The 25447-nt window shown below is 30.3% G+C and overlaps 1 protein-coding gene across 9 annotated transcripts in view; it reads right to left on the bottom strand.

Annotated features, from left to right (window-relative positions):
- The window catches only part of ssh (Protein phosphatase Slingshot), a 504868-nt gene that overhangs the window by 177916 nt on the left and 301505 nt on the right, over positions 1–25447 (bottom strand). Inside the window, exon 1 of one of the 9 annotated variants that reach the window (XM_075364392.1) lies at positions 13581–13772. The exons of the other annotated variants lie outside the window; for them this stretch is intronic. Coding sequence (XP_075220507.1) covers positions 13581–13588 — 8 coding nt within the window. The 5' untranslated portion in view covers positions 13589–13772. Of the gene's footprint in view, positions 1–13580; positions 13773–25447 lie in introns of those variants that run through there. 9 annotated transcript variants of the gene reach the window in all.

Raw genomic sequence — 25447 nt, 5'->3', positions numbered from 1 at the left:
CCATTATATTAAATTATGTAGAAAGAAACTTTTAACATACCACTTTCCAAATGTTAAGAGACGATCATAAAGAATTTAAGTACTACTAAAAGAAATTAAAAAAAAAAAAAACTAAAGTCAATAACAAAGACACATTCGAGAAAAAAAATTAAATCGATATATTTTCGTTTTCTTTATAAGGAATAACCACTGTCCCCAGGTAACAGAAATAAAAAATTTCTTATAATCTTGACATTACTAAAAATGTAAATTTCTTAAAACTAATACAGGCAAAGATGAGTCATAAGTCCTTATCAAATTCCAAACGAAATCTTATATTCGTCGAATTCTGAATTTTCAATATCGTTTAATAATTATGACCCTTAGGGCGTATATTTTAGTCGTTCAAAAACGAGTCCTTTTAGTGGGAACAGAAAGTATATATTTTAAATGGCTACCCACTCCAATAATTCTAACCAAACGTGAAGTAGAGCACACACCAATCACCGTTATTTTCTCTACGATTAATGATGTTCCTCTGGTACACAGAGTGAAGATGTTACTTGTACAGCTGAAGATCATCTGAATTTCGTTGTGCTTGACAAGTTGATATACAATAAATCTGGCTAAATGAAAATGGTAATGGAAAACCACTTCATTTCTTATTTTTCTCAAAGTCTGATTCGGTATGCTTGTTATTCTTGAACATAGCTAAATGGTTTTTGGAAATTACTTATGATTCATGTTTTTCACACGATGAGTTTCAATCATCCTCTAGCATAAACATTTCAGTAGACTAAATAATAAAACACTCGAAATTATTCCAACAATAACTAAAAACAAAACTGGAGCTTCCTCATTCACCAGTAATAGGATATAAAATTTAAAAAAAATTAAAAACATGCTTTTAAAAAAAATTGATTACCCAGTAAACATAAATAGAACATAATTTTGTTTTCAATGAAATAATATGTATGAATTTGTCTATTTTTGCAAGACCACAATGAAAAGCATGGGGCGCGACCTCAGTTCTATTTTGCACCTTAACTAGCTCATCCAGAGATTTACTAGATATTATATACTGAAGCTATCATTTCCACTTTGCATCAAAACCTTTGACATATTTAAAGAATCTATGTAAATAGTGAATATGAAAGCGCGCTTCATGTTATACGTTTATACATATGTATATGTTTATACATATTTTGTTGAAAACAAAATTATCTTCTATTTATGTTTACTGGGTAATCAAATTTTTAAATTTAGTTTATTTTATACTTTTTACTAGTACGACGTGTAAATATTAATCAGAGCAATGCTCATATATGAATAACAGCGAATTACCGTCTGACATTTTAGTTAAGTAACGACTACAGATCGACTGACTGACTAATAATAAATGCACTAAATCGATATCGGTTCAAAATGGAACAAAGTGGAATAGAATCCACTTGGCAACAAGAGAAGTGAATGACAGATACGTTTTATTGGAAAGATCAAAAATAGACATTAAGGAGTTTTCGATATCTCGTACAACGGTGTTTGAAGCGTTACGTTGGTTGATAGACTACATCGATGTTCATCCCAAAAACCTTCTGCGCATGTGTACTACTCCTCTCCACCTTCTGCGCATGTGTACACTTCGTTAACCGTTAACCGTGGAACGAAAGTGAGCTAAAGAGAAACGTGTAAAAATACGATTAAGTAATCTTTATTTCTCTAAACTTTGAACAAAAATTAAAAATTTGTTACCGATGTTTAAAAAAAAATTTACATTAATACGCATTTCAAGATATCCCTTTAAATAGTTCTAAAGAACGATATTGGACTAGAAGGTTCTTTATTTTGACTTTATATTCTGGAAATGTTTCTTTTCAAATTTTATCATGGGAAGGACAAACTCAAACATCAGATACAGATTCATATACATTACATTTACTGTCAAATTTCAAATAGACTTCGACTATATAAAATATTTTTAAAATTTCGTACTTTAGAGAAAGCTTAAAAATGTATCATTTAATTTGTGATCAACGTTACTTTGGCTGGAAATTAAAAAAATATAATTATTATAGAAATTCTAGGCTAACCGTCAAATTACAGTTACTTATTAAAAATAAATTTGTTAACGAATGAAAAATGCCGAACCAGACCAGGATTTAACCAAACAGTTTTTTTTTTTTTTAAAGTATAAATAATATTCTTATTTTTTCACATAGCTTTTCGTTTCATATAAAACTGAAACATTTATTAACCCATTATTAAGTTTTACGCCTAACTGTTCGCGAATTAGAAAACTACGGTTGCACTCATTTAATGTACCTTCAAGAATAATTTATTTTAACCACTGACGTTAGGATAAACTACAACGTAATACATATATGAATCAGAGCAAATTACCGCCTGACATTTTAGTTAAGTAACAATGACTACAAATTGACTGACTAACTAATAATAAATGCACTAAATCGATATCGGTTCCAAATGGGACAAAGTGGAATAAAACCCACTTGGCAACAAGAGAAATAAGTGAATGACAGATACGTTCTATTGGAAAGATCAAAAATAGACATTAAGGTGAGAGACATATAAAACCAGTACAACATTAAGTGCACTTGCAATATGTAGGTAACGTAGGTATGTGTTGAAGTAGGTATATATACACGATCGTAAGTTTCGTAACGCAACGGAACAAGGTTAGGGGAGGGTAAAAAAAAGAATAATGGAAATAGAAATAGAATATAACAAATGATGAAGAGGGAAGAAGAGAGCATAAGAGAGAAAAAAATAAAAGGTAAACCGGCCGTTGAATGTTACGGGTACGGGTTCATACCGATTCATGATGTCATAGTCCTTGAGACTACGGCATCCTTCTAACAAATAAGTAACAATAATTATTTCAACCGCAAAACAATGATCTCTCAATAATCAACCGATATTAATTTACGGACAAAATCGAGAGGAAAAATAATAATAACCGTTAATACAAACCAAGGTAATCAAAAATTATGAACACACGCCATAAGTATCGACGATGAATTAAAATCGACCCTGACCCTTCTACTTAACCCCTCTACACACCTCTTTCGATGGAGATATAGTTGAAAAGTTTACGGTTCATAAGTGAGGCTGCACAATACATTACAATTTTTTGCATATAGATTAGGATTTATCTGCGAACCGAACTCTGCTTTTGTTTACGGTGGCTTTTTAATGGAAAATCAATTTGTTTCAGCATATATTTGTGATGACATACGTATACTCGTTGACTTTTAACGTGTTAGTTCGATGCTGGGTAAAGGTAGTAACCCTAGACCTCCCAAACAAATGTAGGCAGAATAAACATGCACTACTTGAACATAATTTTTTAATGCACTGTTTTTTGTTTGTTTTTTTTTTTGACATTGTTCCTGTCTTACTATATATTCCTTCCACGTTTTAAAAAATTCCGAATGTGCCCGTGCTAAGGATAATAATATTAATAAACCATTTATTACTTTCTTTTAGAATTATAAATTATAGTACAATTATAAAATAATAACTATAATATATTTGGCAATTTGGCGTTTCTAAAAAGGAATGCCCATGTTAGCGTCTTCTATTCCTCAACAATCGGTAATGACTTTCAACATATAACATAAAAATTAATAAAATTAATCAGCTCTTCGGTAGAACGTGTCTGTCAATACCACGAAAAAAACTTTAAAAAAACCGAAACCCGAACCACTCGAACTGCAGTTATTTGAGTGTTACCTCTTCTTCTTTTTCCTGTTTAGCCTCCGGTAACTACCGTTTAGATAATTCTTCAGAGGATGAATGAGGATGATATGTATGAGTGTAAATGAAGTGTAGTCTTGTACATTCTCAGTTCGACCATTCCTGAGATGTGTGGTTAATTGAAACCCAACCACCAAAGAAGACCGGTATCCACGATCTAGTATTCAAATCCGTGTAAAAATAACTGGCTTTACTAGGACTTGAACGCTGTAACTCTCGACTTCCAAATCAGCTGATTTAGGAAGACGCGTTAACCACTAGACCAACCCGGTTGAGTGTTACCTCTAACCGCTGCTGCTACTTACCCCAATACTGGTTGTTTATGTTACTATTGTCGTCTACTGTAAAATATTTTTCACGTTTCAGTGGAATATAGTTTTGACCCAAATATATTTTTCTAATATATCTTATTCGATCGAAAAGAGGATCGCTATAGTGGAAAATTATTTGCGTTCTATATATATTTTTAAGAAACGTGTCTAATATTCGAGAAAAAATTTCCGAACGCCAGTATCCTAGCAAAGATAAAAGTATAATATTCGATTAAAAAGCGAAGTACAATACGGTCAGTTTCAAACGCAAAACGACATAGATACCGTAAATAGGACGCCAATAGCTACAGCCGATATTCAAAGATGAATTTTTGCCGTTCCAAAAAAATCTGTAAGTTATTACAAAAAAGTGGTGTAAAATACTCACACATCTTGCCGTAAGATTTTTAATGACAAAAATTTGAAACCGTATCGTGTAACAAGAGAACAGACAAACCGAAACCTGTTTAAGTTGCTCACTCTGTATATAAAATAAAGCATAAAATAAACGTATTTGTCAAAAAAATGAGTAAAAGATTTCATACATTATAAGATTGGCATCCCGTTTATATATTTTTTAAAACAAGAAAATACATAAGAAGCTTAAACTATATGTAGTCATGCCACTTCCGTACATCTCTTCATTCTTTTCTACATTGATCTTTCTCTCCAAACTGTTCATCGTGTTATCTTTTCGTAAACTTTTTTTTTGAATTGTTCTTGTCTACTATTTGCCTATCTACCTCTGTTTCTTGTCAGTTGCATCGGATACCACCAATTTGATATTTTCATTACTTGTTGTCTTTCTTTCTTGCCGGTATCTTTCCCTCGTAAACTATAATGTCTTTGTAGACTGTTACATCTCAGGTGTTTTTTTTTACTGTTGGTGTTTTTACTTCCTTAACTTTTACATTTCTTCACTATGGCGTTGCAATCGCTTCACTTCCCCATCTTTTGTCACTATCAACCTCCGATGATTTTAAATACGTCAAGTCATGTAATTTTTCAACTATTAATAACTGTTAAACTATTAATAACTATTAATATTTTAACATAAGTACATCTTACATCCATTTATTTAAAAACTGTTTTAGGAACTCGACAGAGCATCTAAGTCTTGTTTATGTTTAAATCTATCAGTCCTAAAGATATGAAATCTATAGATTTACTATATCGTAGTATTTCTGAGGTTTGATTAGTCGTTCTGCCTATAGATCTTACCCGAAAAAAATCAGTTTTGTTTATATATGTATACAATTATATAAAGAGTAAGAGGGCGTTTTTTGTTCGGGATAAACGAAACATCTACCCGATCTATTGTTACTAAATTTTGATCCCTGTTTATGGCTTAACTGAGAAAGTTTTTTGATATATTTTATCTCGGAAAAAAAAAATATATGTAGTATTGGAGGTTTGCCGGCTGAAGGAAAAAATTTTATGAACTGTGAATGTCTATCACCGTGTGAGCTGGGTTTGAACTGATTGATTATGAATATCTCAAAAAGATTTTTCTAGATTTTTTGAGTTTCATTCCCAGTAGCAAGCGTTAAAATTGATTTTTGAATTTTTGTTGAAACTCTGTTATTTTTTAATTTCTCGGTAACAAATGAAGAAATCAATCTCATTTTTTCTGAGTGTATCTTCATGTCAATAAACCAATTTCTAGATTTTTTAAAATTCGACCTTGAAAGGTGATGAAAAAGGTAAAAAAAATTCTGAACAATGATTGTAAATTTTCCCAATCTCGACTACACTAAATGTAATATTCAGTAGATCTGGGCTTGCAAATACTCTTCACATAAATATTTAAAAACCATTTTCGGGTTTTTTTGAATTCCTATTTTTTTAAGAGATGCGAAGGTACACGGGGAAGTGGTTCAACCACCACAACCCCTGCGTCCGTTACTGTATGTGTGACTGGCTGCACCTGCCGTCTCCGGTTACTTGACTAATAAACATAAAATAAAAAGATTGATCGCTACAGGAAACGCAAGTAACCATATAGAGCGGGCGAAGCTGCAAAGGGGAGCGAGTATATATATATATATATATATATATATAAATATGGAGCCTTTAAAATAAGAGCATACACTCATGTAATGGGTAGAATAGTTAATAATAATTATTATTATCGTCAAAGCTCGGAAAAAATAATGGATATCTTTTTGTATTTATCAATGTTAATAATATTGTCGATTACGCCGATTAAAACTAAACGTATAATGATTGAAAAAAAGATTAAAAATGTTAAGGAAAAAAATCAACTTTTATTTGTTTTTGCAACAAACTAAACATTTTTGTTAAAAAAATCATCGAAAGCATATTTAACAAATATATAAAAAAAATAACAAACCACGCCAAAACGTAAAATTAGAGCATAATTTTGTCGAAAGATAGTTACGCATAAAAAATGCATTGTTTCTTAATCCAAAACATTTTTGCCAAAAAACTTAGGGTAAAAAAACAACACATTCTAACAAGTATAAATACAACAGAACAAATCTGTTTAAAACAAACTCGTACTCTTTTATATTAAGTCAATCAACAAACAAAATAATTCTTACAAATTAGTTTTAATTTATAAGAGAAAAAAATAAAATGATTAATCATCTGATAAGAATGGACCTGTAGAAAGGTCAAGAAGATTAAAAAAATGTATATATACAGGATCATTAGGAAAAGAAAAGAAAAACAAAACAAATAAGAATAATCATCTCCTATTACACATCTACTACACACAGTAATAATATTTATTACTATTATTATTACATCCTGTTCGGCCAGTTAAATAATCAGGTGTGATAAAAAAAAAAACACAAGATTTATATATAATTAACAACAAAAGAATGAAAATCATTACTTTAATCTAATCTTAAATCTAATTTTATTATTTTTTATAAATATAAAAAAAAATATATAACTATAATTTATTTTGAAATAAATAATAATACCCTTTATAAAGCCAACTGTCATTTTTATTTTTATTATTATATTACAAAGAAATAATATAAAATAAAAACCGCCGCAAACAAACCAAGATATCTCAACCAAGGTCAATTTAAACAAATTAAAAAATAATAATGAAAAAAAAAGATCAAATATACTACTACAATGTCGTTATGAAGTACCTAACATATACAGGAAGAAAGAAAGAAAGACAGAGAGCGAAAGAGTGTGTAGTGTGTGTGAACACATGAAACACTGACACGTGTTCAAATCACATTCTTTGAGTTAGCGAAAGAAGGGTTACAAGTCCAAAATCTTCCTCCATCAAATAATTATTTTGTAGATGTTAATAATATTTCGATCTAATAATTCTATAATCTATATTTGAAGTACGATTTATACAATGCGTTAATTAAATGAAACAGATTCTTCTCGTACGTACAATGCAATGAGTGGCGAAGCGATAGTCCCATTACTGAAAACGTTAAGAAAAGTATCACTAAAATGTTACGTCACTTCCTCAAACCAAACTGATTGTACGGTGAGAGGGGTAAGAGAAAACCAAAATACTTCTCTTCATTTTGCCTCGATTCAATTGGCGATCACTTTTAAGTAAGTATGATGAAAGTAAATTTACGTAAATTACAAGAGAAACTAGACGATAGCTTTTAATAAGAGTCATGATGTTCCTTTATATACAAATTTCTTGTGATTATCAAGTATGACTGTTACTTCTAGGGGCTAAATGTACCATAAAGGAACAAGCAAATTAGTATCGATGAAAACAAAATACGAACGGCTTGTAATAGAAGACTGGCAATTTATTTTTCATTAAAATAGAATAAAAACAGTTTATTATCCTCAATTTTTTGGTTTTAAACTACATAATTTTTTTTTTGTTTTATTTATTTTTTATCGACAGAAAATTTTAATTTTGCTAAAAACTTTTCAACAACAATTTCATCAAAATCAAGTACTACATTAACTGTAATCAAACCGATAATCCGTTATACAGTTATGAAGAACAAACGGGAAAAATAAGAGTAAAAAAAAAGATATATATATTTCTCACATATTTTTTCGAATATGGATTAAATATTTTAATTAAAATCTATAGAAGTTGATCAGTTATGGAAAAAATCTATGAAATAATAATACTGCTTGTTATGATACCTCAAAACAGTACAAAGAAACGTGATTCATTGATCCCCAAGTAATTAAATTTTCGATTTTCAATGTGCAGTTAATAAAATGTATTACTTACTGCCGAAAAAAAAATAATTTTCGCTAATGCTTACGTATTAAAAAAAAATTAAGCAAATTTAATAACTGAATAGATAAAATCCTAGTAAAAAAATAAGAAAAAATTGAAAGTTCAAAAAATTCGTAATAAGAAAATAATTTAAATTAGTATAAACAAAACAAAAGAAAATAAGAAAAAAAGGGAAAACTCTAAGCCTAAAAACATAATAAAATCAATAGTAAATGTTCAACGGAAAAGAATCAATTACAACCATAACAAAATAAAATCACAACAGTTCAGCTCAGTAATCGATACGGAATAATTGAAATATCCGACTGTAGTATTGTACATTACATCGCCTAATAAATTGTTACAAAACAACAACGCTAAGAGAAATATCGATCAAGCGAACTAACTAATAGAGCAAGTAATCGGGGACACAACAGATACAAATGGAATAATATTAAATTACATTACACAGAGCGAGAGTTATATAAGATTAAATTGGATTTGTAATTGAAATATTTAAACGTAATCAAGCCATCAATGGAAAGTAATATTATAATATACATCGTAAATCTGTATACTAATCCCTTATTACTCAACAATTGGAATTCTTATATAGCAGAAACTTTATTAATCGTCCCTCTACAAACAGAAGCGTAGAATTTAACGAGAACTAGACTTGTTAGAACCACCCACCGGGTTGGTTTAGTGGTGAACGCGTCTTCGCTAATCAGCTGATTTCGAAGTCGTGAGTTCCAGCATTCAAGTCCTAGTAAAGGCAGTTAGTTACTTTTATACGGATTTGAATACTAGATTGTGGATACCGGTGTTCTATGTTGGTTGGGTTTCAATTAACCACATATCTCAGGAACGATGGACCTGAGACAGTACATGACTACACTCATACGTATCATACTCTGAAGTAATACGTTACGTAGTTCCGGAGGCTAAACAGAAAAGAAAGAAGACTTGTTAGAACCAAGATGATATGCGATAGGAATGGGACAGGATTCGTAGCACAAACGTTTGTAAAATTATAAATTGTGCACTGTTTATTCGTAATAATTTAATAATATTTGTTTATTCCTCCGGAATTGTGGACCGCAAACCGAATGATAATCCAAATATCGATAATGGAATAGAAAGTTTCTGTAATCAATTTTACAAACCGCATCCGTGTTTCTATCAAGTTGTAGAAATCATTTTGTAAATTCAAATCAAATAAAATATAAAGAAAAATAATAACAAAACCACTGACAAAACAAATAAAGACAAAAAACAGTTTTGAAAACTTGTAAACTGGAAAAATGAAATTTAAAACAAACAAATTTACAACAAATCTTTTTTTTTTATAAGCGCAAAACTGAAGCATTACAATACTGTGATCAGTCTGAATGATTTTATACAGAACTGAAACGGTCATCTGTTTGGACTAGAAAATTTACTCAAAATCGAAATGATTCTGGTAAATCTATCTTTCTACTCTACCTAAGGAGAATCTATATTCCCAGAAAAACAAAGAAGGTTATTTATAAAGACCCAAACAGATTTGGAAATCATAATTATAAAAAGATGATTAAAATTCTCAGACACATGACACGAATCAAACCAAAAAGATCGAATAGATAAATTTATGAAAAACTTTGGAAAATAAATAAAGCAGATGAAAGAGGAACTTCCAAACCTAAGGATAAAGCAAGAAAGCTAAACCTAAAACCTAAGGATAAAGTAAGAGGGCTGTTCCGACTGAATGAAGTTTAAAGATATGATTTGTAACAAAAAGGTTCTTGTGTGTGAAAGAAGAAAGAACACCAAAAGAAAATGAATAAAAGAAAAAAGAAAGAAACTGGTTAAACGAAATGAAAAAATAAATTGTTTTTAAAAAATAATCTTTATATATTAATAAGATTAAAAACGATTGACCCCCCACCCACTGTTTATTATGATTATTTTAAAAATAAATAGCTGAGATCGGATTACAAATTTCTTTTGAAAAAATAGAAATTGATAAATAAACCTAGATAAAATAATAACAGGGAGATGAAAACGAAATATGGATAAAATAGAAAAGTTAATAAATTTAAATATGTTGGAGAATGAAAACCCAAAAGAAAAAGTTACTATATCTCTAAAGAAAAGTACAAGAAAAATAGAAACATTATCAAATCTCCCAAAACGCATTTATTTAATAAGAAAGCACTATCAATCAGTGCCAAGGTAAGCCATTATGAAACTAAGGTTAAACCAGCAGTATTAAATAGTATAGAATGCTTACCACAAAAAAAAAAGAAGTTAACGATGGAGATGAACGAAAAGAAATAAAGGAAAACTTGAAATAAATGAAAAATATAAATTATAAAGCAATAAACATCGAAGAAGAAAATATTAATGTTTTACGATCGTATTAACAAAATGAATAAAGATAAATTAACGGAAAAAAAAGATGGTGGGCTATTTTGAAAAAGAAAAAACGACAACAAACCAGTTTAAAGAAGTTGAGGAAGACATGGGAAAGGAAAATATCAAAACTGAAGAAAATACGAGTAATTATAAAGATATGAGAAAAGGAATAAAGGACACTCAAGTTAAAGAGAAAATATCAAATCCGAATTTAAAAAGGAATGAAGGAAGGAAAAAGAAACAAAATAAGAAATTGTAACTGCAAAAAAATAAATTTAAAAAAAAACCGTTAAGGAATACAAACGAATCCAACATGACTTCATAAAAAAAAAGTACCAGAAATGTTATTTGCATTTTGAGTCAATGACATATGTTATTGTACGTTGGTATGGTGCCAACTATAGATGCAAAGAAGGATTGTGTTTTACTGACGAAAGCTTTTTAAAATCTAAAAGTGACATTTCTAAGAAACTTAAGAACAAACTCGATCGTACATACAATCACCGGCTATCACAAAAGAATGCGAAAATTAATACAGTGCTTAAAACCAAATGTTCCGTACTTCATTTCTTTCAGATTTTTAAATTAATTTATTATTTAATTATTCGTTTAACCTTAATATTTACACCAGTATAAACCGGGTTTCTCAGTATCCGAGGAAATAACAGTTTCTAATCGAGGTTCCACATATCATCTAATCGTGATAAACGAGGTCCACAGAATATCATTAGGCGGCGATAATGTTAAAAACTGCTTAATTCATAATTCTAAAAGATACGAAATAGTGTAGTCAACTGATTATTTATAATACATTTCTTGGCATCTCGGATAAAATTTATATTTCAGTAATATTCTGAGATAACAATAGAATTTTTTTTTTTGGAGATGAACTAGCCGGAATCAGTAATAGTATCAGTATAGACTGTAGTCATAGCAACAACAGGCACGATTGAATCGTATATAAAGTCGTATCGAGCCAAATTGAACGAAACTCGCGTCGAATCTGCCTCTCACAACTCTATTGAGTAAACAAGCTATACGATCGTCTTTTTTGAAGAAGGGAATGGACGAGTGGGATACGTTCGCCTCCGTGTAATCCTACGACTAAATTTCATTCAAGCTCAGTATCTCTTTCCCCTTGTACTGTACAACTCTGAATAATACGCGATATCTGTCCTGCATGCATCACGGTTGGGGGCGGGGGGGGGGATGACGTAATAATAATAAATTCATTTATTACAGAAATAGGTGAAGTGAAAAATTATGATTATCATATGGCACGGGTAATTTCAACGACACAACAATTCATACTTCACCGTAACTGAAACAGATACGTAAGAAAAATGATACCGCTGATTTGTAACGATTGAGTAGTATGGAACTATAAAAACTGAGGTTGTACAATATTGCATATTTATTGAGGTTTAAAACTTGAAAGCGAGTAATAAGAAATGCCATATATATTGCACGAATCAAAAATCGTTAATTTTTGTAAACGTTAAAAAATTATCTCTTATTCCTTTTATTTTATTATTTCCTTAAATAAGGAATAATTTATTTTAAAACTGTAAAACAAGAATAAGGGGGAACTAGATAGACTGGACGAAAGGATAACGCAAATTAGTATGCAGCTGTTACCTAGAAAAGTCAGTTACTTTTATACGAATTTGAATACTAGATCGTGGATACCGGAGTTCTTTGGTGGTTGGGTTTCGATTAACCACACATCTCAGGAATGGTCGACCTGAGACTGTACAAGACTACACTTCAATATTATCAATATATTCAATATTATCTGAAAGGTAATTACCGGAGGCTAAACAGGAAAAAGAAAGTACGCAGCTGTTAGCTCACCGGGCAGGTCTAGTGGTTAACTCGTCATCGAAAATCAGCTCATTTCGAAGTCTAGAGTTTTAAGGTTCAAATCCTAGTAAAGGCAGTTACTTTAATACGGATCTTAATATTAGATCATGGATACCGGTGTTCTTTGGTGGTTGGGTTTCAATTAACCACACTTCTCAGGAGTGGTCGACCTGAGACTGCACAAGACTACACTTCATTCACATTGATAAATACCATCCTCATTCATCATCTGAAGCATCCATCTTACGGTGGTTTCGGAGGCTAAACACAAAAAGAGAGTATGCAGCTGTATTAGAGGGAGGTTCCTATATTCTTTGGTCGTGTCAGCAAAGTACATCTCCCAGAAATAAAAATTTTCTTGACATACAGTTCTTGAATTAATTAATTAATTTGGCAAGGACAGAAATTGATTTTTCCCCCTTGAAATCTACATAACCACTTCTTTTCGCCCTATTCACCTCACCTAAACACAAATAGATCTAGAATAAAATATAAAATTTTGAAAAAAACATTCACTATTTTAAATCACATTTTACCGTTTAAATAGTTTTTGATTAAGTTGTAGCACGTTAAAAAAGAGAACCATTTTTAAAAAAGGAAACTGTACATATAAAAAAATCTGTGAGGAAAGGTTACCTAACAAATTCATATCAAAACTTTTAGATCTTTTTACGAAAAAAAAAAAAATGGCAATTAAACAAGACCATTAAACTTTCTAATAGAAAATAATTAGTAGCTTTACACTATAGTGTGATGATGTTACAGCATATTTATCACAAGTGCACCGTTCAAAAATTTTTCTTAAAGTAATGATGTTTATAAAACATTCATCTGTTGGAGTGATAATAATGAGTGTGTTATTTGTAGGGCTTAATACCTTTCATTGGAGGACTTGCCCACATTAGATTGACCCGATTAAATTTACCATTGGATAATTTTTATTCTTAATAACAGGTTATACAATTTTATTTAAAAAGTGTCATTTATAAAAGTCATATGACTACGGTACAAATATATTAAATGCTTACAATATGTATATAATAATTACTACTTACGATATCATATTGGTGGTCCATTTCTAAATAAAAATTATAAATTAAAAATAAATACATTCACTTTACGACACGATAAATAAATATTTATAACAAAGATAAAACAACTTTTTATAAACAAAACTAAAAATAAAACCGCACTCTTTTAATATAATAATACAAACAGATAGAACTCAGCACATCACAATCAGAAACACAATGCCACGCGGTCGATTACAAATACATACTGAATAAGACTGGCCGTTATAACGTCTACGTAAGTCTAGTTTAGATATAGACACACGTATAGCCAGATTCAATACAAGTAAAGCGAGTCCAGTGGGCGTCAACTAGAAACCGTGTCAAGACCACCTCAATGGTCATTAATGTACTGTAAAGAGGGGGAAATAAATCGCACAGTTTAAAAAAAAAATTGCAATATTTATAATAAAAACCCGATATACGACTATAAAATTTTATTTTATCGATTATTACTTTATAAATACTAAATCATTAAAAAGTGAATTTTTTCAGTTATCAATAAATACATTAAATAATTTATTATATAAGTATTGTAAAACTTGTATAACTCGAACTTTCAAGTAAAATTCGTTTCAAACCTATTTTGTATTAAATTAGGCCAACATTTTATAAGGGACAAAAAATAAAAAATTTCCAAAGAAAATAATACAAATATACTGATCGTCCAAAAATCCGAATTTCAAATATAAATGGATTTATAACAAAAATAAAAGTTTCTAATCGGATGAAAAAAGTAATTAGAACATTTTTAAATTTTAGCTGTACTCGTAAAAACAATAAAACAAACTCATATCGATAGATCGGGCATAAATTGAAATAAACAATAGCCACCAAAGAACTAAGAGTCATTTTGCTTTATTTCATTGTCGAAAAATAGTACACCAAATTGAATCCTAGCAGCAGAATATAATTACTGTATTTACAAAAACTAAATTCTCATTTTACCTGCTAAATATATATATATATTTTTTAAATGCTTTCGCAGAGATAGAGATATTTGTTTTTTCGATACGTTATATATTTATTTTTTCGATATATTTATTTACAGTGGCGGCTCGTACCTAAAATTAGTGGGGGTCTGCTCCAGAAAAATTTTTTCTGGGTCTTTTGAAGGCCATAGTTAAAGATTCCTGTAAAATAAAAGAACCGAAAAAAATGAATCAAATAGAATAGCTAGAAGCAGGTTAATAATTTAACTCTACGCTTTATCTCAATCAACAATATAGTATACAGTTTTTAAGCACATTGTGCTTAAAAACTGTATTCGGTTTAACCGAATAAATAATAAAATGTCAATACAGATAATATTTTTTCGTATTATTAAATAACTTAATAAAATGTCCATTTAAAAACACTATAGTCCAATGGTACTTAATTTAAATCTCTATGTACAAAAAAAAAAAAACAAATACATTATTAGTTTTAACTAATTATCTTCTCTTTCGCCCTACCAAAATGTTTTTGGCAGATTTGGCAATCAAAGAGCCCACCTTGCTTTCTGCCATCTTCTGACCACTACTGAAAAAACATCCAAACCACTTTTATATTCCTTCCACCGACTAAACTAGAAAAGGGAACGAACAAGAACGGTCCATACACACGCGGAGTAAAAAAAAACTATCTTCCACCAGCACGCCAGGATCGGCACAGCGGGAGCGACAATGCTGTTTCTCCCTCGTATCCTCGCGTGGAGCTTCCTATGTGCGCATGCGCACAACAGTCAAACACCACGCCGCTGGTACTGTGAAGTGCACAGTTTCATACAAAGATATTTGTATCTTTTTCGTAAACTGGGGGATGGCTACTTACATTAAGCTTGAGGATTATATATTGTACAAATGTAAAGAAAGGATTAAAGAAAATAGAACTCAATATATTAAATGTTATCAGTAATATCAAGTGGAAATAAGGGTGTTGCAGTTTCACAGTGCCTATAAGCGAGCTGCAACTGTATATATATATATATATATATAATTCAAAATAAAAATATATAGAATTATGTTCACCATTTGAGTCAATAATATAAAATAATGAATTATTGCGCTGTTAACAGAATTTCTACAAAAGCGCTTAACATAAAGAAAAAATACGCAAGCAGAAAGTTTAACCAGAATTTTTATAAATAAATACTTTAGTTATACATGGAACGCAAAAAGAACACGAAACTGAAACGGTTATTGAAAGACGTAATAACTTATATATACAGTAAGTTGTACTGTACATTTAAGTTACCAGTGACTGGTGTAACTGAAGTATTTATTTATAAAAATAACATTTTCAATAAAATTACTGCTTAATTTTTTTTTAAGAAACTTTGTTAGAAAATTTTGGACCGTTACAGTCGTTTACAGTATATTGAAAATAGCCGCATTCTAAAAATAGCAATGTTATATAAATCAGTAGGTAGACAGAGATCAGGAAAACCACGGAAAAGATAGAGAGATAACTTGATGAAGTCGGAACAAGTAAATCCTTGTGTAGGAGAAGATCAATAATTATCAACTTACGATACGTGACAAGATTTTCTGAGGCACAAGATGTTAACATTATTACTTAGGAGTAATTTTTGAAAACGCGAGTGACAAAACGCGGTACTGAAGCTTATGTTTGTACAAGATTTCTCAATCCTCTCTTCCACTCCCATTCCCGATCTACAGACAAATCTACCTAAACCATCAATTCCCCATTAAAATATTTATAATTTCATAAGATTTGTCAATTAAATTAAAATAATTTTTTCTACTTATTGATACAAATAATTTAAGTATGAGAAATTTAACGTATATAAATACTTGTATTATTTTATTGGTGCTACTGTATTATAATTATATAAACAAGGTTTACACAAGTTTCCACACTTATTTCCTCGGGGTAAGCGATGATTAAAAGGTTGAGAACACAGATAGCGCTCGCTACGAAAACTTGAAACAATTTTCTAAGAAAAAATCATAGTACAATAACTTTTTTTTATTTAATAACCGATTGAATGACTGAAGTAAATAACGAATCACCAGATTTCGAAAAATGAAATTCGTTTTTTCCCCCTAAATTTTACCCACGGGAATCATAGCACCTATCTCTTACAAAAGACTCAAAATATTAATGCACGAAAAATGACACAGGAAGATATGACACAGGAAGATATGACACACTTTCTGTTTGAGATTTATTGTTTACCCATTCGTGGATTTGTGGATAAATGTTTTCCTAAAATATTTAAAAAAATCATTGAAATAAGCCCAGTGGCTCTTCAGTTATATGCATACAAACCGATTTACATGCAAAGATAATACAACTGTGTACAGATCTATTTCTTTATATGAAGTTGGCATAATAGCTATTTTCCATTTTTGGTTCCCGATTACGTTTTTACGTATAATCTCTTTTTATTCTCGAAAAATATAATTTTTTCGACTTCGTAAATACAACATAAATAGTATACAGGTAAAATTGTTGAAGTTCTGCCCAGTTTACTATAAAAAAGTCGTTTTATTATAACGCCCTGTTACAAAACTGTCATCTAATTTCATAAATAAAACAAACAAAAAATCTAAATGCAAAATTATACGGCTGAAATTTCTACTTAAAAAAAGATCGACTGATTTCACTAGTAAATATTTAACACACAAAATTCTTCAACACATCAAACAAGAAAAACACAGGGAGTACGTCTCAAAAAGAGAGAAAAAGATAATATAAATTTCATTCATAAAATTAATTTACTATCAATAAAATAAACGGATAAATACAAACGACTTAATATAACAGGTGAAAATATTAAAAAAAAGGTGTCGAAAGAAATATGCCAATAATAAAACAGGTGTACTTTAAGCCAACAATAATTATTCTTTTAGCAAGTTTAGCCGTCGAGGGCGTTAACCCACACATAACAAACCACACTAATAAGTCCGTCCGTCCGTTCGTTTCGACCTCGATGCGAATCTTATATGTGTATATGTATTATTTGCCTCGTTTATTATACAAATGTGGGTTGCATATAGATTGTTTATTTGATTTCATACTTACATTAGAATAATGGTAAAGAAGAACAATAATTAGAAGAAGACACTGGGATAGTAGTATAAATAATTTAGACCCAAAACCCCTTCTTACATAACGTAAAAGAATTCAGATAAATCCGATTAAAAAAAAATTACCATATCAGATTAAGGCAGTAAAATTAAGATACCCGTTATTCGAAATTAAAACTGTGTATAAATAAACATACCTAAAACATAACCAGTTTTTATCCATTACAGAGGTTACTTTCAGTCAAAATTACACAAGAAATACTTCGCAAAAAGATTATTTCAATCTTTTATTTTTTATAAATTCATGTTTCTTGAAATTCTTTCTTAAAATAAATTCGCAACGCGCGAAAAAATTTAATTGGTAGAAGTGAGGTAAGAAGATGTCATTTGAGGAAAAATCCGGACGTCCTCCTTATCACCCCCCCTCCACAACAGTCTGCCGAACATCACTACCGCACAATTTAGATTAAATTTATTATAAAAGACTGTATTAACGAAATTTATAACTCAAGTTAATGTTCATTCCCGTCTTAAGTTAAAGATAGTCCCCACCAAGGATCAGTGCAATTATGATTATTACGTTAGACTTCAGCAAGCATGTTCATACCTGTCTGATTACATCATCGTACTGCAGGTACTGTCTGAATTGTTTGATATTTATTTTTAAAATTACATCAACATACACACACACACACACACACACACACACACACACACACACACACACACACACACACACACACACACACATCACACAAAATCAATGCAACAATACATCATAGTTATTCGAACAGTATTATATGTACTGTACTGTCGCCGTTTTAGTAATTATAATTCGGCATCGTTATGGACTTTCCTGAGAATGCGTTTGAATGTTTTGATTTATCAGGAGATAAAATGAATTGTGTTTGTTTGTTTCAACGTTTTGGTATTTTACCAGAACCAAAACTGGATTACACAGTTTTGAGAGGATATTACACATATTGAGAGGCGCGACTTGGCGTTAAATAATTCGAATGACCGAGAACGGCGGCGGTGCAAGAAAAGGCAGTACCGAGTCGATATACAAATACGGCCCGATGCGTGGTTGCAGGACACTAAACAAAGCCTTGATAAAATTTTAAAGCTTATTTATTCAGCCAGCTATGAAATGACAAGCGAGGACCTTTGTGAACGCGAATTAAATATCGACCGCAACACAGCTGTCTATTGGGGAATTACTATGGGAAATACGCGCCGAGAAGCTTTTAAAATCAAATCGTCTAATCGCTGGCCCGGATTTGACAGTGGAGATCGAAGAGCGTCTACTGGTAAGGAGAAAGAACAACATCGGCTGAGTCCTACAGGAGCGATGGGTGTTCGGAAGGCTATGCTGTGAAACGGGGAAAGAATCTTTCGCGGTAGATATATTATTGCCGATTATAGCACAGCACATGTACCGGATTAAGTAATAATTTCTGATCAGTCGGTAGCAATCCACTTACTGGCCGCATCAAAAAATAAATAAATAGAACTACGGGGGCAGCCAAAAATAAAACTCGCCGTAAATTAGACAGAGTAAAAGAATTTCTGAATAACTACTACTTATGCAAATTCTTTAGCGGAAAAAAGGATGATCGTAATGCGTTTCAAGGAATTTTGGAAGATTTTGCCGCTTTTTGGACTACACAATAAAAATATTTGTGTTCATATTAAAGCATTCAATGTTTCAAATATTATTATCTCAGTTTCATCATTTGTATTTAAATAATCCAACTTGCAAATTTTTTTTAACATTAAACAAAATTGGACTTTTTTTGCACATTTGTATTCATCTTTTTTAAACATAAAGTAACAATCTAAGAAAACTTAAATATTCTTCTAAAAATGCAAGTGCAAAATAAATAGGAAGGAGGATAAGAGCACAACAAAAAATCCTATTAAATTATTTAAAATTAATTTCTTTTATTTTTTAAATTAAAATTTAAAGGATTTAAAATGTATACTCTCACGTAAATCATAGAACAATTTTCCCCAAAAGGAATTACCTCTAGTTAGAAAATTCAAAAATAACTTTTTCGGAAGAATTAATTAAGACCATATATTTCACTTTATTATAAAAAAAGTTTCATCAAAAATGGATGGGGAATTCAATTTGTAATCTCAGGAAATGTATTCTTCAAAATAAATTTAAAATGATATAATTACACGCAGAACACAGTCACACACTATATATATATATATATATATATATATATATATATATATATATACATTAATTATACAACTATATGAACTGAAGTGTTTCCAAATGCACAATGTTCTACATCGGCCAAACTGGATGCAGTTTAAATAAATGTAAATATATATGCATATATATACGCGCGGACACTATGAACACTTCAAAACTTTTAAAAACATACAGTCAACATCCAACATCCACTAATCACAAATGTACCGATGACAATCTTAATGAAGTAATTTACGGATCACATCCACCTTAACACAAAATATGTAAAAATAAAATACTTCATATTCTAATATACTTCGTTGATAAAAAAACGTGCTAGGACTATCAGCTGATCCCAAAAAAAAAGAAGCAGAAACATCAATCACTAAAGAAGGTCCCAAAGACTAGTGAAGAAAATATGGTTCAGTTTGCTGTCGCAAAAGTTTATATTTCTAAAATAATACTTTGTTTCTTCGTTGATACATTGTACCAAATTCTTGCTACAATTAAGTCACGACAAACTTTTCCCTTTAAAGGGATATAAGTACCAGGTAAAACCTTGTTAATGAAAGTTGTAGCAAAATCATGAGCTTTGATGCTTGTCCTTTATTTTGATATTCTATACATTTTATAATATTAAATCCTGCAATATTAATTAACTAAAAATAAAAGGGGTAAAAGAAGGGCAGTTACTCTTACTAATATTATTTAATATTAATACGTACTTAAAATTTTAATCGGGGTTAGGATAAGCAAAATTAAAATCAGTTACTGTTTTTTGTAATAACCGCAAACTGTTATTTAGGTAATACTAATATTAGTCTGCTTCATTTACTTTTGTATAAAAAAAGTATAAACAAAAAAATTTAATTTCATAATACGTTCACATTTATCAGGAAATATATTTTAAAACATTTAATAATAATAAAATAACTAAACAGAATGTTTATTAACTGTTAACGTAATGTAAACATCTAAAATTAAATCGCATTTCGATTGTTAAACAATTATATCATCATCAACAAATTTAGAGGTAATACTAATAACAACTAATGTATATTGTATACAACAAATAAAATATTAATAATAAATAAAATTAACGACATAATGAGCATAATTTATAAAATAAAACTAATATATATATTGAAAACTTGAAACAGTTTCACAACGAACAGTCGGAAAGCATAAGGTAGTTTACAAGAGAGTGAGCAACTAATAAAACCATCACCTCGACCTGGAAGAGTTGCGATTTTATTTATTTTTTTTAAATTAAAAAGCAAATGATTTTATATGAAACTGAAACAGCAATCTGACTATCCTAGAATAACGTAAAGAAAATCTACGATTTCAAAAACCAAAAGAAAGGTAAACACTAAAATCAAATAAAGAGATTTATAAACCCCAAAAAGATTTAGAAACCGCAATTAGAAAAAATAAGATTAAAATTCCACGAATGTATGATCCGAATGAGAGTCTGTTCTCAATCCGAGAAAGTGAAGGAAATATGGAAAAAAATGCAAAAAAAGAACGTCGTTAAAAAGAACGGAAAAATAAATTATTTTTTTTAAAAAATTCTTGATATATTATTAAGGGAGAGATATTAAGGGAGGTATGATTCTTGTTTGCCTTCGAAACCCCATTTTTTCAACCACCTTGGCCAATGGTTGGTGATATCAAAAAACTTTACTTAGATCACTTTAGGTCCTTATCCAAAGAATAGCAGGAACTTTAGACGAATTCGATATTTTACTTAATTAAAATGTTATAGCGACTTTTTTTCGAAAAAGCTCCCCCATGGTCTGATTTTGCCCATTACCAAAATCGACAGAAATTTTGGGTCGTTATATTTTATGTACCAATTTGAAAATGATTGGCGCAAAATACTCGTAATGGCAGTTACCGTGTCCACAAGAAAGTGAAATATATATATATTTCACTTTTTATATATATATATATATATATATATATATATATATATATATATATAAACTTTTGAACTGACGGTGGTTTTGGGGTTTGGGGGATGTGAAACGCGAAGATATGCCGATATTTTTCAGAAGTATTTCAGACATTTGCAGGATATATATATATATATATATATATATATATAGTCAGTCGATATATATATATCGATATTATACCACGGTACCCATGATTCGACTTCCGGAAAATAAGGCCTTTATTATGAAATCTACCTAAAAATACCACGTAACGAATCGAAAATATGGAAAAATTAAAAGAATTTTTCCAACAAAGAAAGAATTTCACAATGGAGATGATTGAAAAGAAAGAAAGGAAAATTTTAGGACCGATTAGAGTAAATGGAGAACAGATAAAGAAGCAATAAAAGTCAGTACAAGAAAGTTGGAAGAATATCAACAATCAAAAAGAGAAAATTAATGTTCTTTGGTCATATTAAAAGAATGACCAAAGAAGAATGTTATTAATTAAGAACCTAGCGGACTATTTTGAAAAACAGTAAATGACAATAAAATGGTTTAAGAAAGACATGGAAAAAGAAAACATCAAAACCGAAGATGTAGAAAATAGGATGATTATTTGATAAAAGGAATAAAGGATCCTCAGTTTGGGAGAAAATATCAAATCCAAATTTAAATTGGAATGAAGAAAGAAAGAAAATAAACGAATTTAGAATGAGAAAGTACTGCGAAACCTGAAAATAAAAGAAGACTGGATAAAAAGATAGAGAAATAATTTATAAAGCAAAAACTTCTTGTGGATGAAGGAAAAAAGAAAAACATAAAAAAATGGGTAGAAGAAGAAACCCGGATGCACTCCGAGTAAATGAAGGAAATATGGAAAGGGAGAAAAGCAACAAGAAAGAAATATCGATGTGGTCCCTAGTAGGCCGCTTTGAATAAATAAACAAATACATTGCGATGTTTTGTTTTTCATTTATTTTTACTGCTTTCTTTATAACTAAGACAGATTGTTTCTAAAAATCAAAATATACGTATATTTAATCGTAAAAAAAACAATCCTAAAATATATTTTTTTTTGTAAATTTTATTATTAATTTTTATTTATAAAAATAATTCGGAGTAATATTTATTTTCTATAAAATCTAATTTAAATAAGCTATGAGTAAGCAAATTATGAGGCGTAAAATGTTCGCGGACAGTTAATTTAAAACAATCGAGAGGCCGTTACTTGATAAAAATCCATGATAACTAAATGAAAATAACAAAATGTGTTATTTACTTTTTGTTAATTTAATACATTTTAACGTGATTTTAATCACCATTTTATCTGATATATACTTACCTTCATTTAGAAGGATTAACAGCTAAAGATTATTTAATCTTTTTTTTTCTCGTTTACAAACAGTTATAAAATAAATCTTTTTACAGTAAACTACTGAGTTGTGTACATAAACTAGCGGAAATGTGTTCCGTATTTATTCACAAGAACGTAAATTTACTGCCTTTGATAGACATTGCAAAAAAAAAAAAAAACACTTTTAAAGGAACCGTTTGAAAAAACTGTCTACGAAATAGATGGAAAGCAACTCGAATTTCTTTTTCACTTGTTAAACTTGGTTTTCTTATTTTGGTGAACCCTATATATATATATATATATATATATATATATATATATATTTGTGAGCGCGTGTTTGACATCTTAACACAGTAATCCACTAATGCGGATATATATTAAATACAGTAATAAATATTATGACATATAAATAACCTTTAAAATAAAAATTATTTGACGTAAGTAGTGTCACCAGCAAAATAAAACATGATTATTATACGTTAAAACTGAAATAGTTAAATATTATTTACTATAACATAAAATTAGCACAACATTGACCTCACTTAAAATTAAGGAATTAAAACAACAACCATAACCCTAATGTTATATTAAATCAAGGCTAAACAATTAAAAGTAAATCGTTATATTCAATAGCGGACAAAAGTATAATATAATATACATTTAAATGAACAGATATAAAGGATGTCAACAAATTTAAAATAAAATACTATATAACACCGCAATAACAATAATAACAACGAAACTTATCGTAAAGAAAACGAATAGGTTTATTGAATGCCAAGGTTTATCTATTTAAATAATAGTTAAAACGTTTTAAGTGTTATAATAGTAATAAAGATAATAATTCTATAGTTATATGTTACAGTTAAATATAAAAGAGTTAAGGGAATTGCGAATAATATGTGTGACCGTGTTTTGGATGAGAGGAAAGTATAGATAGCAATACTGTGGTAAGAAATCACTTAAAAAAGTTTTGTGTCAAGATCATCATCATCTTTTAAGAGCGAAAAACGTTGTTGACATTGGACATCGTACATTATCCATTACACATACCCAAATAGACATTCATAAAACATTTACGGATAGTTATATATTAAATTTAACATAAAAATGTTTTTGTTATCAAAGGAAAACTTATCATTTTAGAACTACAAAAATTATAATTTTCAATAAAATACAATTTGTAACATTAACTTATTAAACGTTATTATTAACATTGTTTAATAATTAAAGAGAAAAAAATTGAACAGTGGAAAAATTTGAATAAACTGAAACTGTCCTAATTTTTGGCACCCTCCGACGTAGAAAATACCAGCGGTTCGAATAGAATTTCCATTATTATGACCGTCTCAAAATAACGACTCCGCTTGAAATGTGTACCGTAGGTGAACAACGTACTGCGAAAAGATCTGATCTTTGCGCAACAAAATTTCATCATTTTAATTCTTTTTTTTCTAAAGGTGAAAAAAAAACCGGCCGAAATTCACTCAAGTGTATTAACAGTTTTTATTTGGAGAACCAGGCGTATCCCACTAATGATACTCCTGGATATAAGGAACGCTTTCGGTTCGGTACCTTGGCCAGCTATATTGAGGGCACTTCAAAGAATGAATATAAGCGAGTACATAGTGACGCAAGTAGCCTGCTATCTATCCGAGAGACGGACTGAAATTAATACGGTGGATGGTGTGGTAATTCATCAGATCTTCGGTGGAGTCCCGCAGGGGTCTGTACTCGGACCCCTACTTTGGAACATCTTCTATGATGAAATTTTCCGACTTCAATTTCCGCCGGGGGTGAATGTCGTAGGATACGCGGACGACATCTCGCTGCTAGTGGAGGCCAGTACCTTAGATGAAGTGGAGGACAAGGAGAATGTTACTTTAGAATTAGTGAATGAATGGCTCGACAGCAACAGTTTGGAAGTCTCTCCTTCCAAATGCAAGAGTATCCTCTTCACTGGTAGGAGGATACTCAAAAAATTAAATCTGTGCCCGAGATGAGAGGCAATTGTCGAGGAGGAAAGTGCTAAATATCTAGGGGTGTTACTGGATAAACACCTCAAATACTCCAGTCATGTGGTCATGATCTGCTACAGAGTGGAAACAACAATCCGTGCTTTGCGAGGATCTGCGGGACAAGGAATTCCACGTGCGTCGAAGAGAACTCATCACCTCGGTGATAACGTCGTCTCTGTTGTACGCCGCCTCGGTATGGGCCGATGCGGTTAATGTCAAGCGCAACAAAAGCAAATTAGCACTTAATAGGAAGTCGCTACTGGGCGTAGTTTCGGTGTACCGAACTTTATCGTA

This window comes from Lycorma delicatula, chromosome 4, assembly GCF_047948215.1.
Source record: "Lycorma delicatula isolate Av1 chromosome 4, ASM4794821v1, whole genome shotgun sequence".
In the NCBI taxonomy this organism is placed as follows: Eukaryota; Metazoa; Arthropoda; class Insecta; order Hemiptera; family Fulgoridae; genus Lycorma; species Lycorma delicatula.
This window is presented reverse-complemented; position numbering and strand designations above follow the sequence as displayed.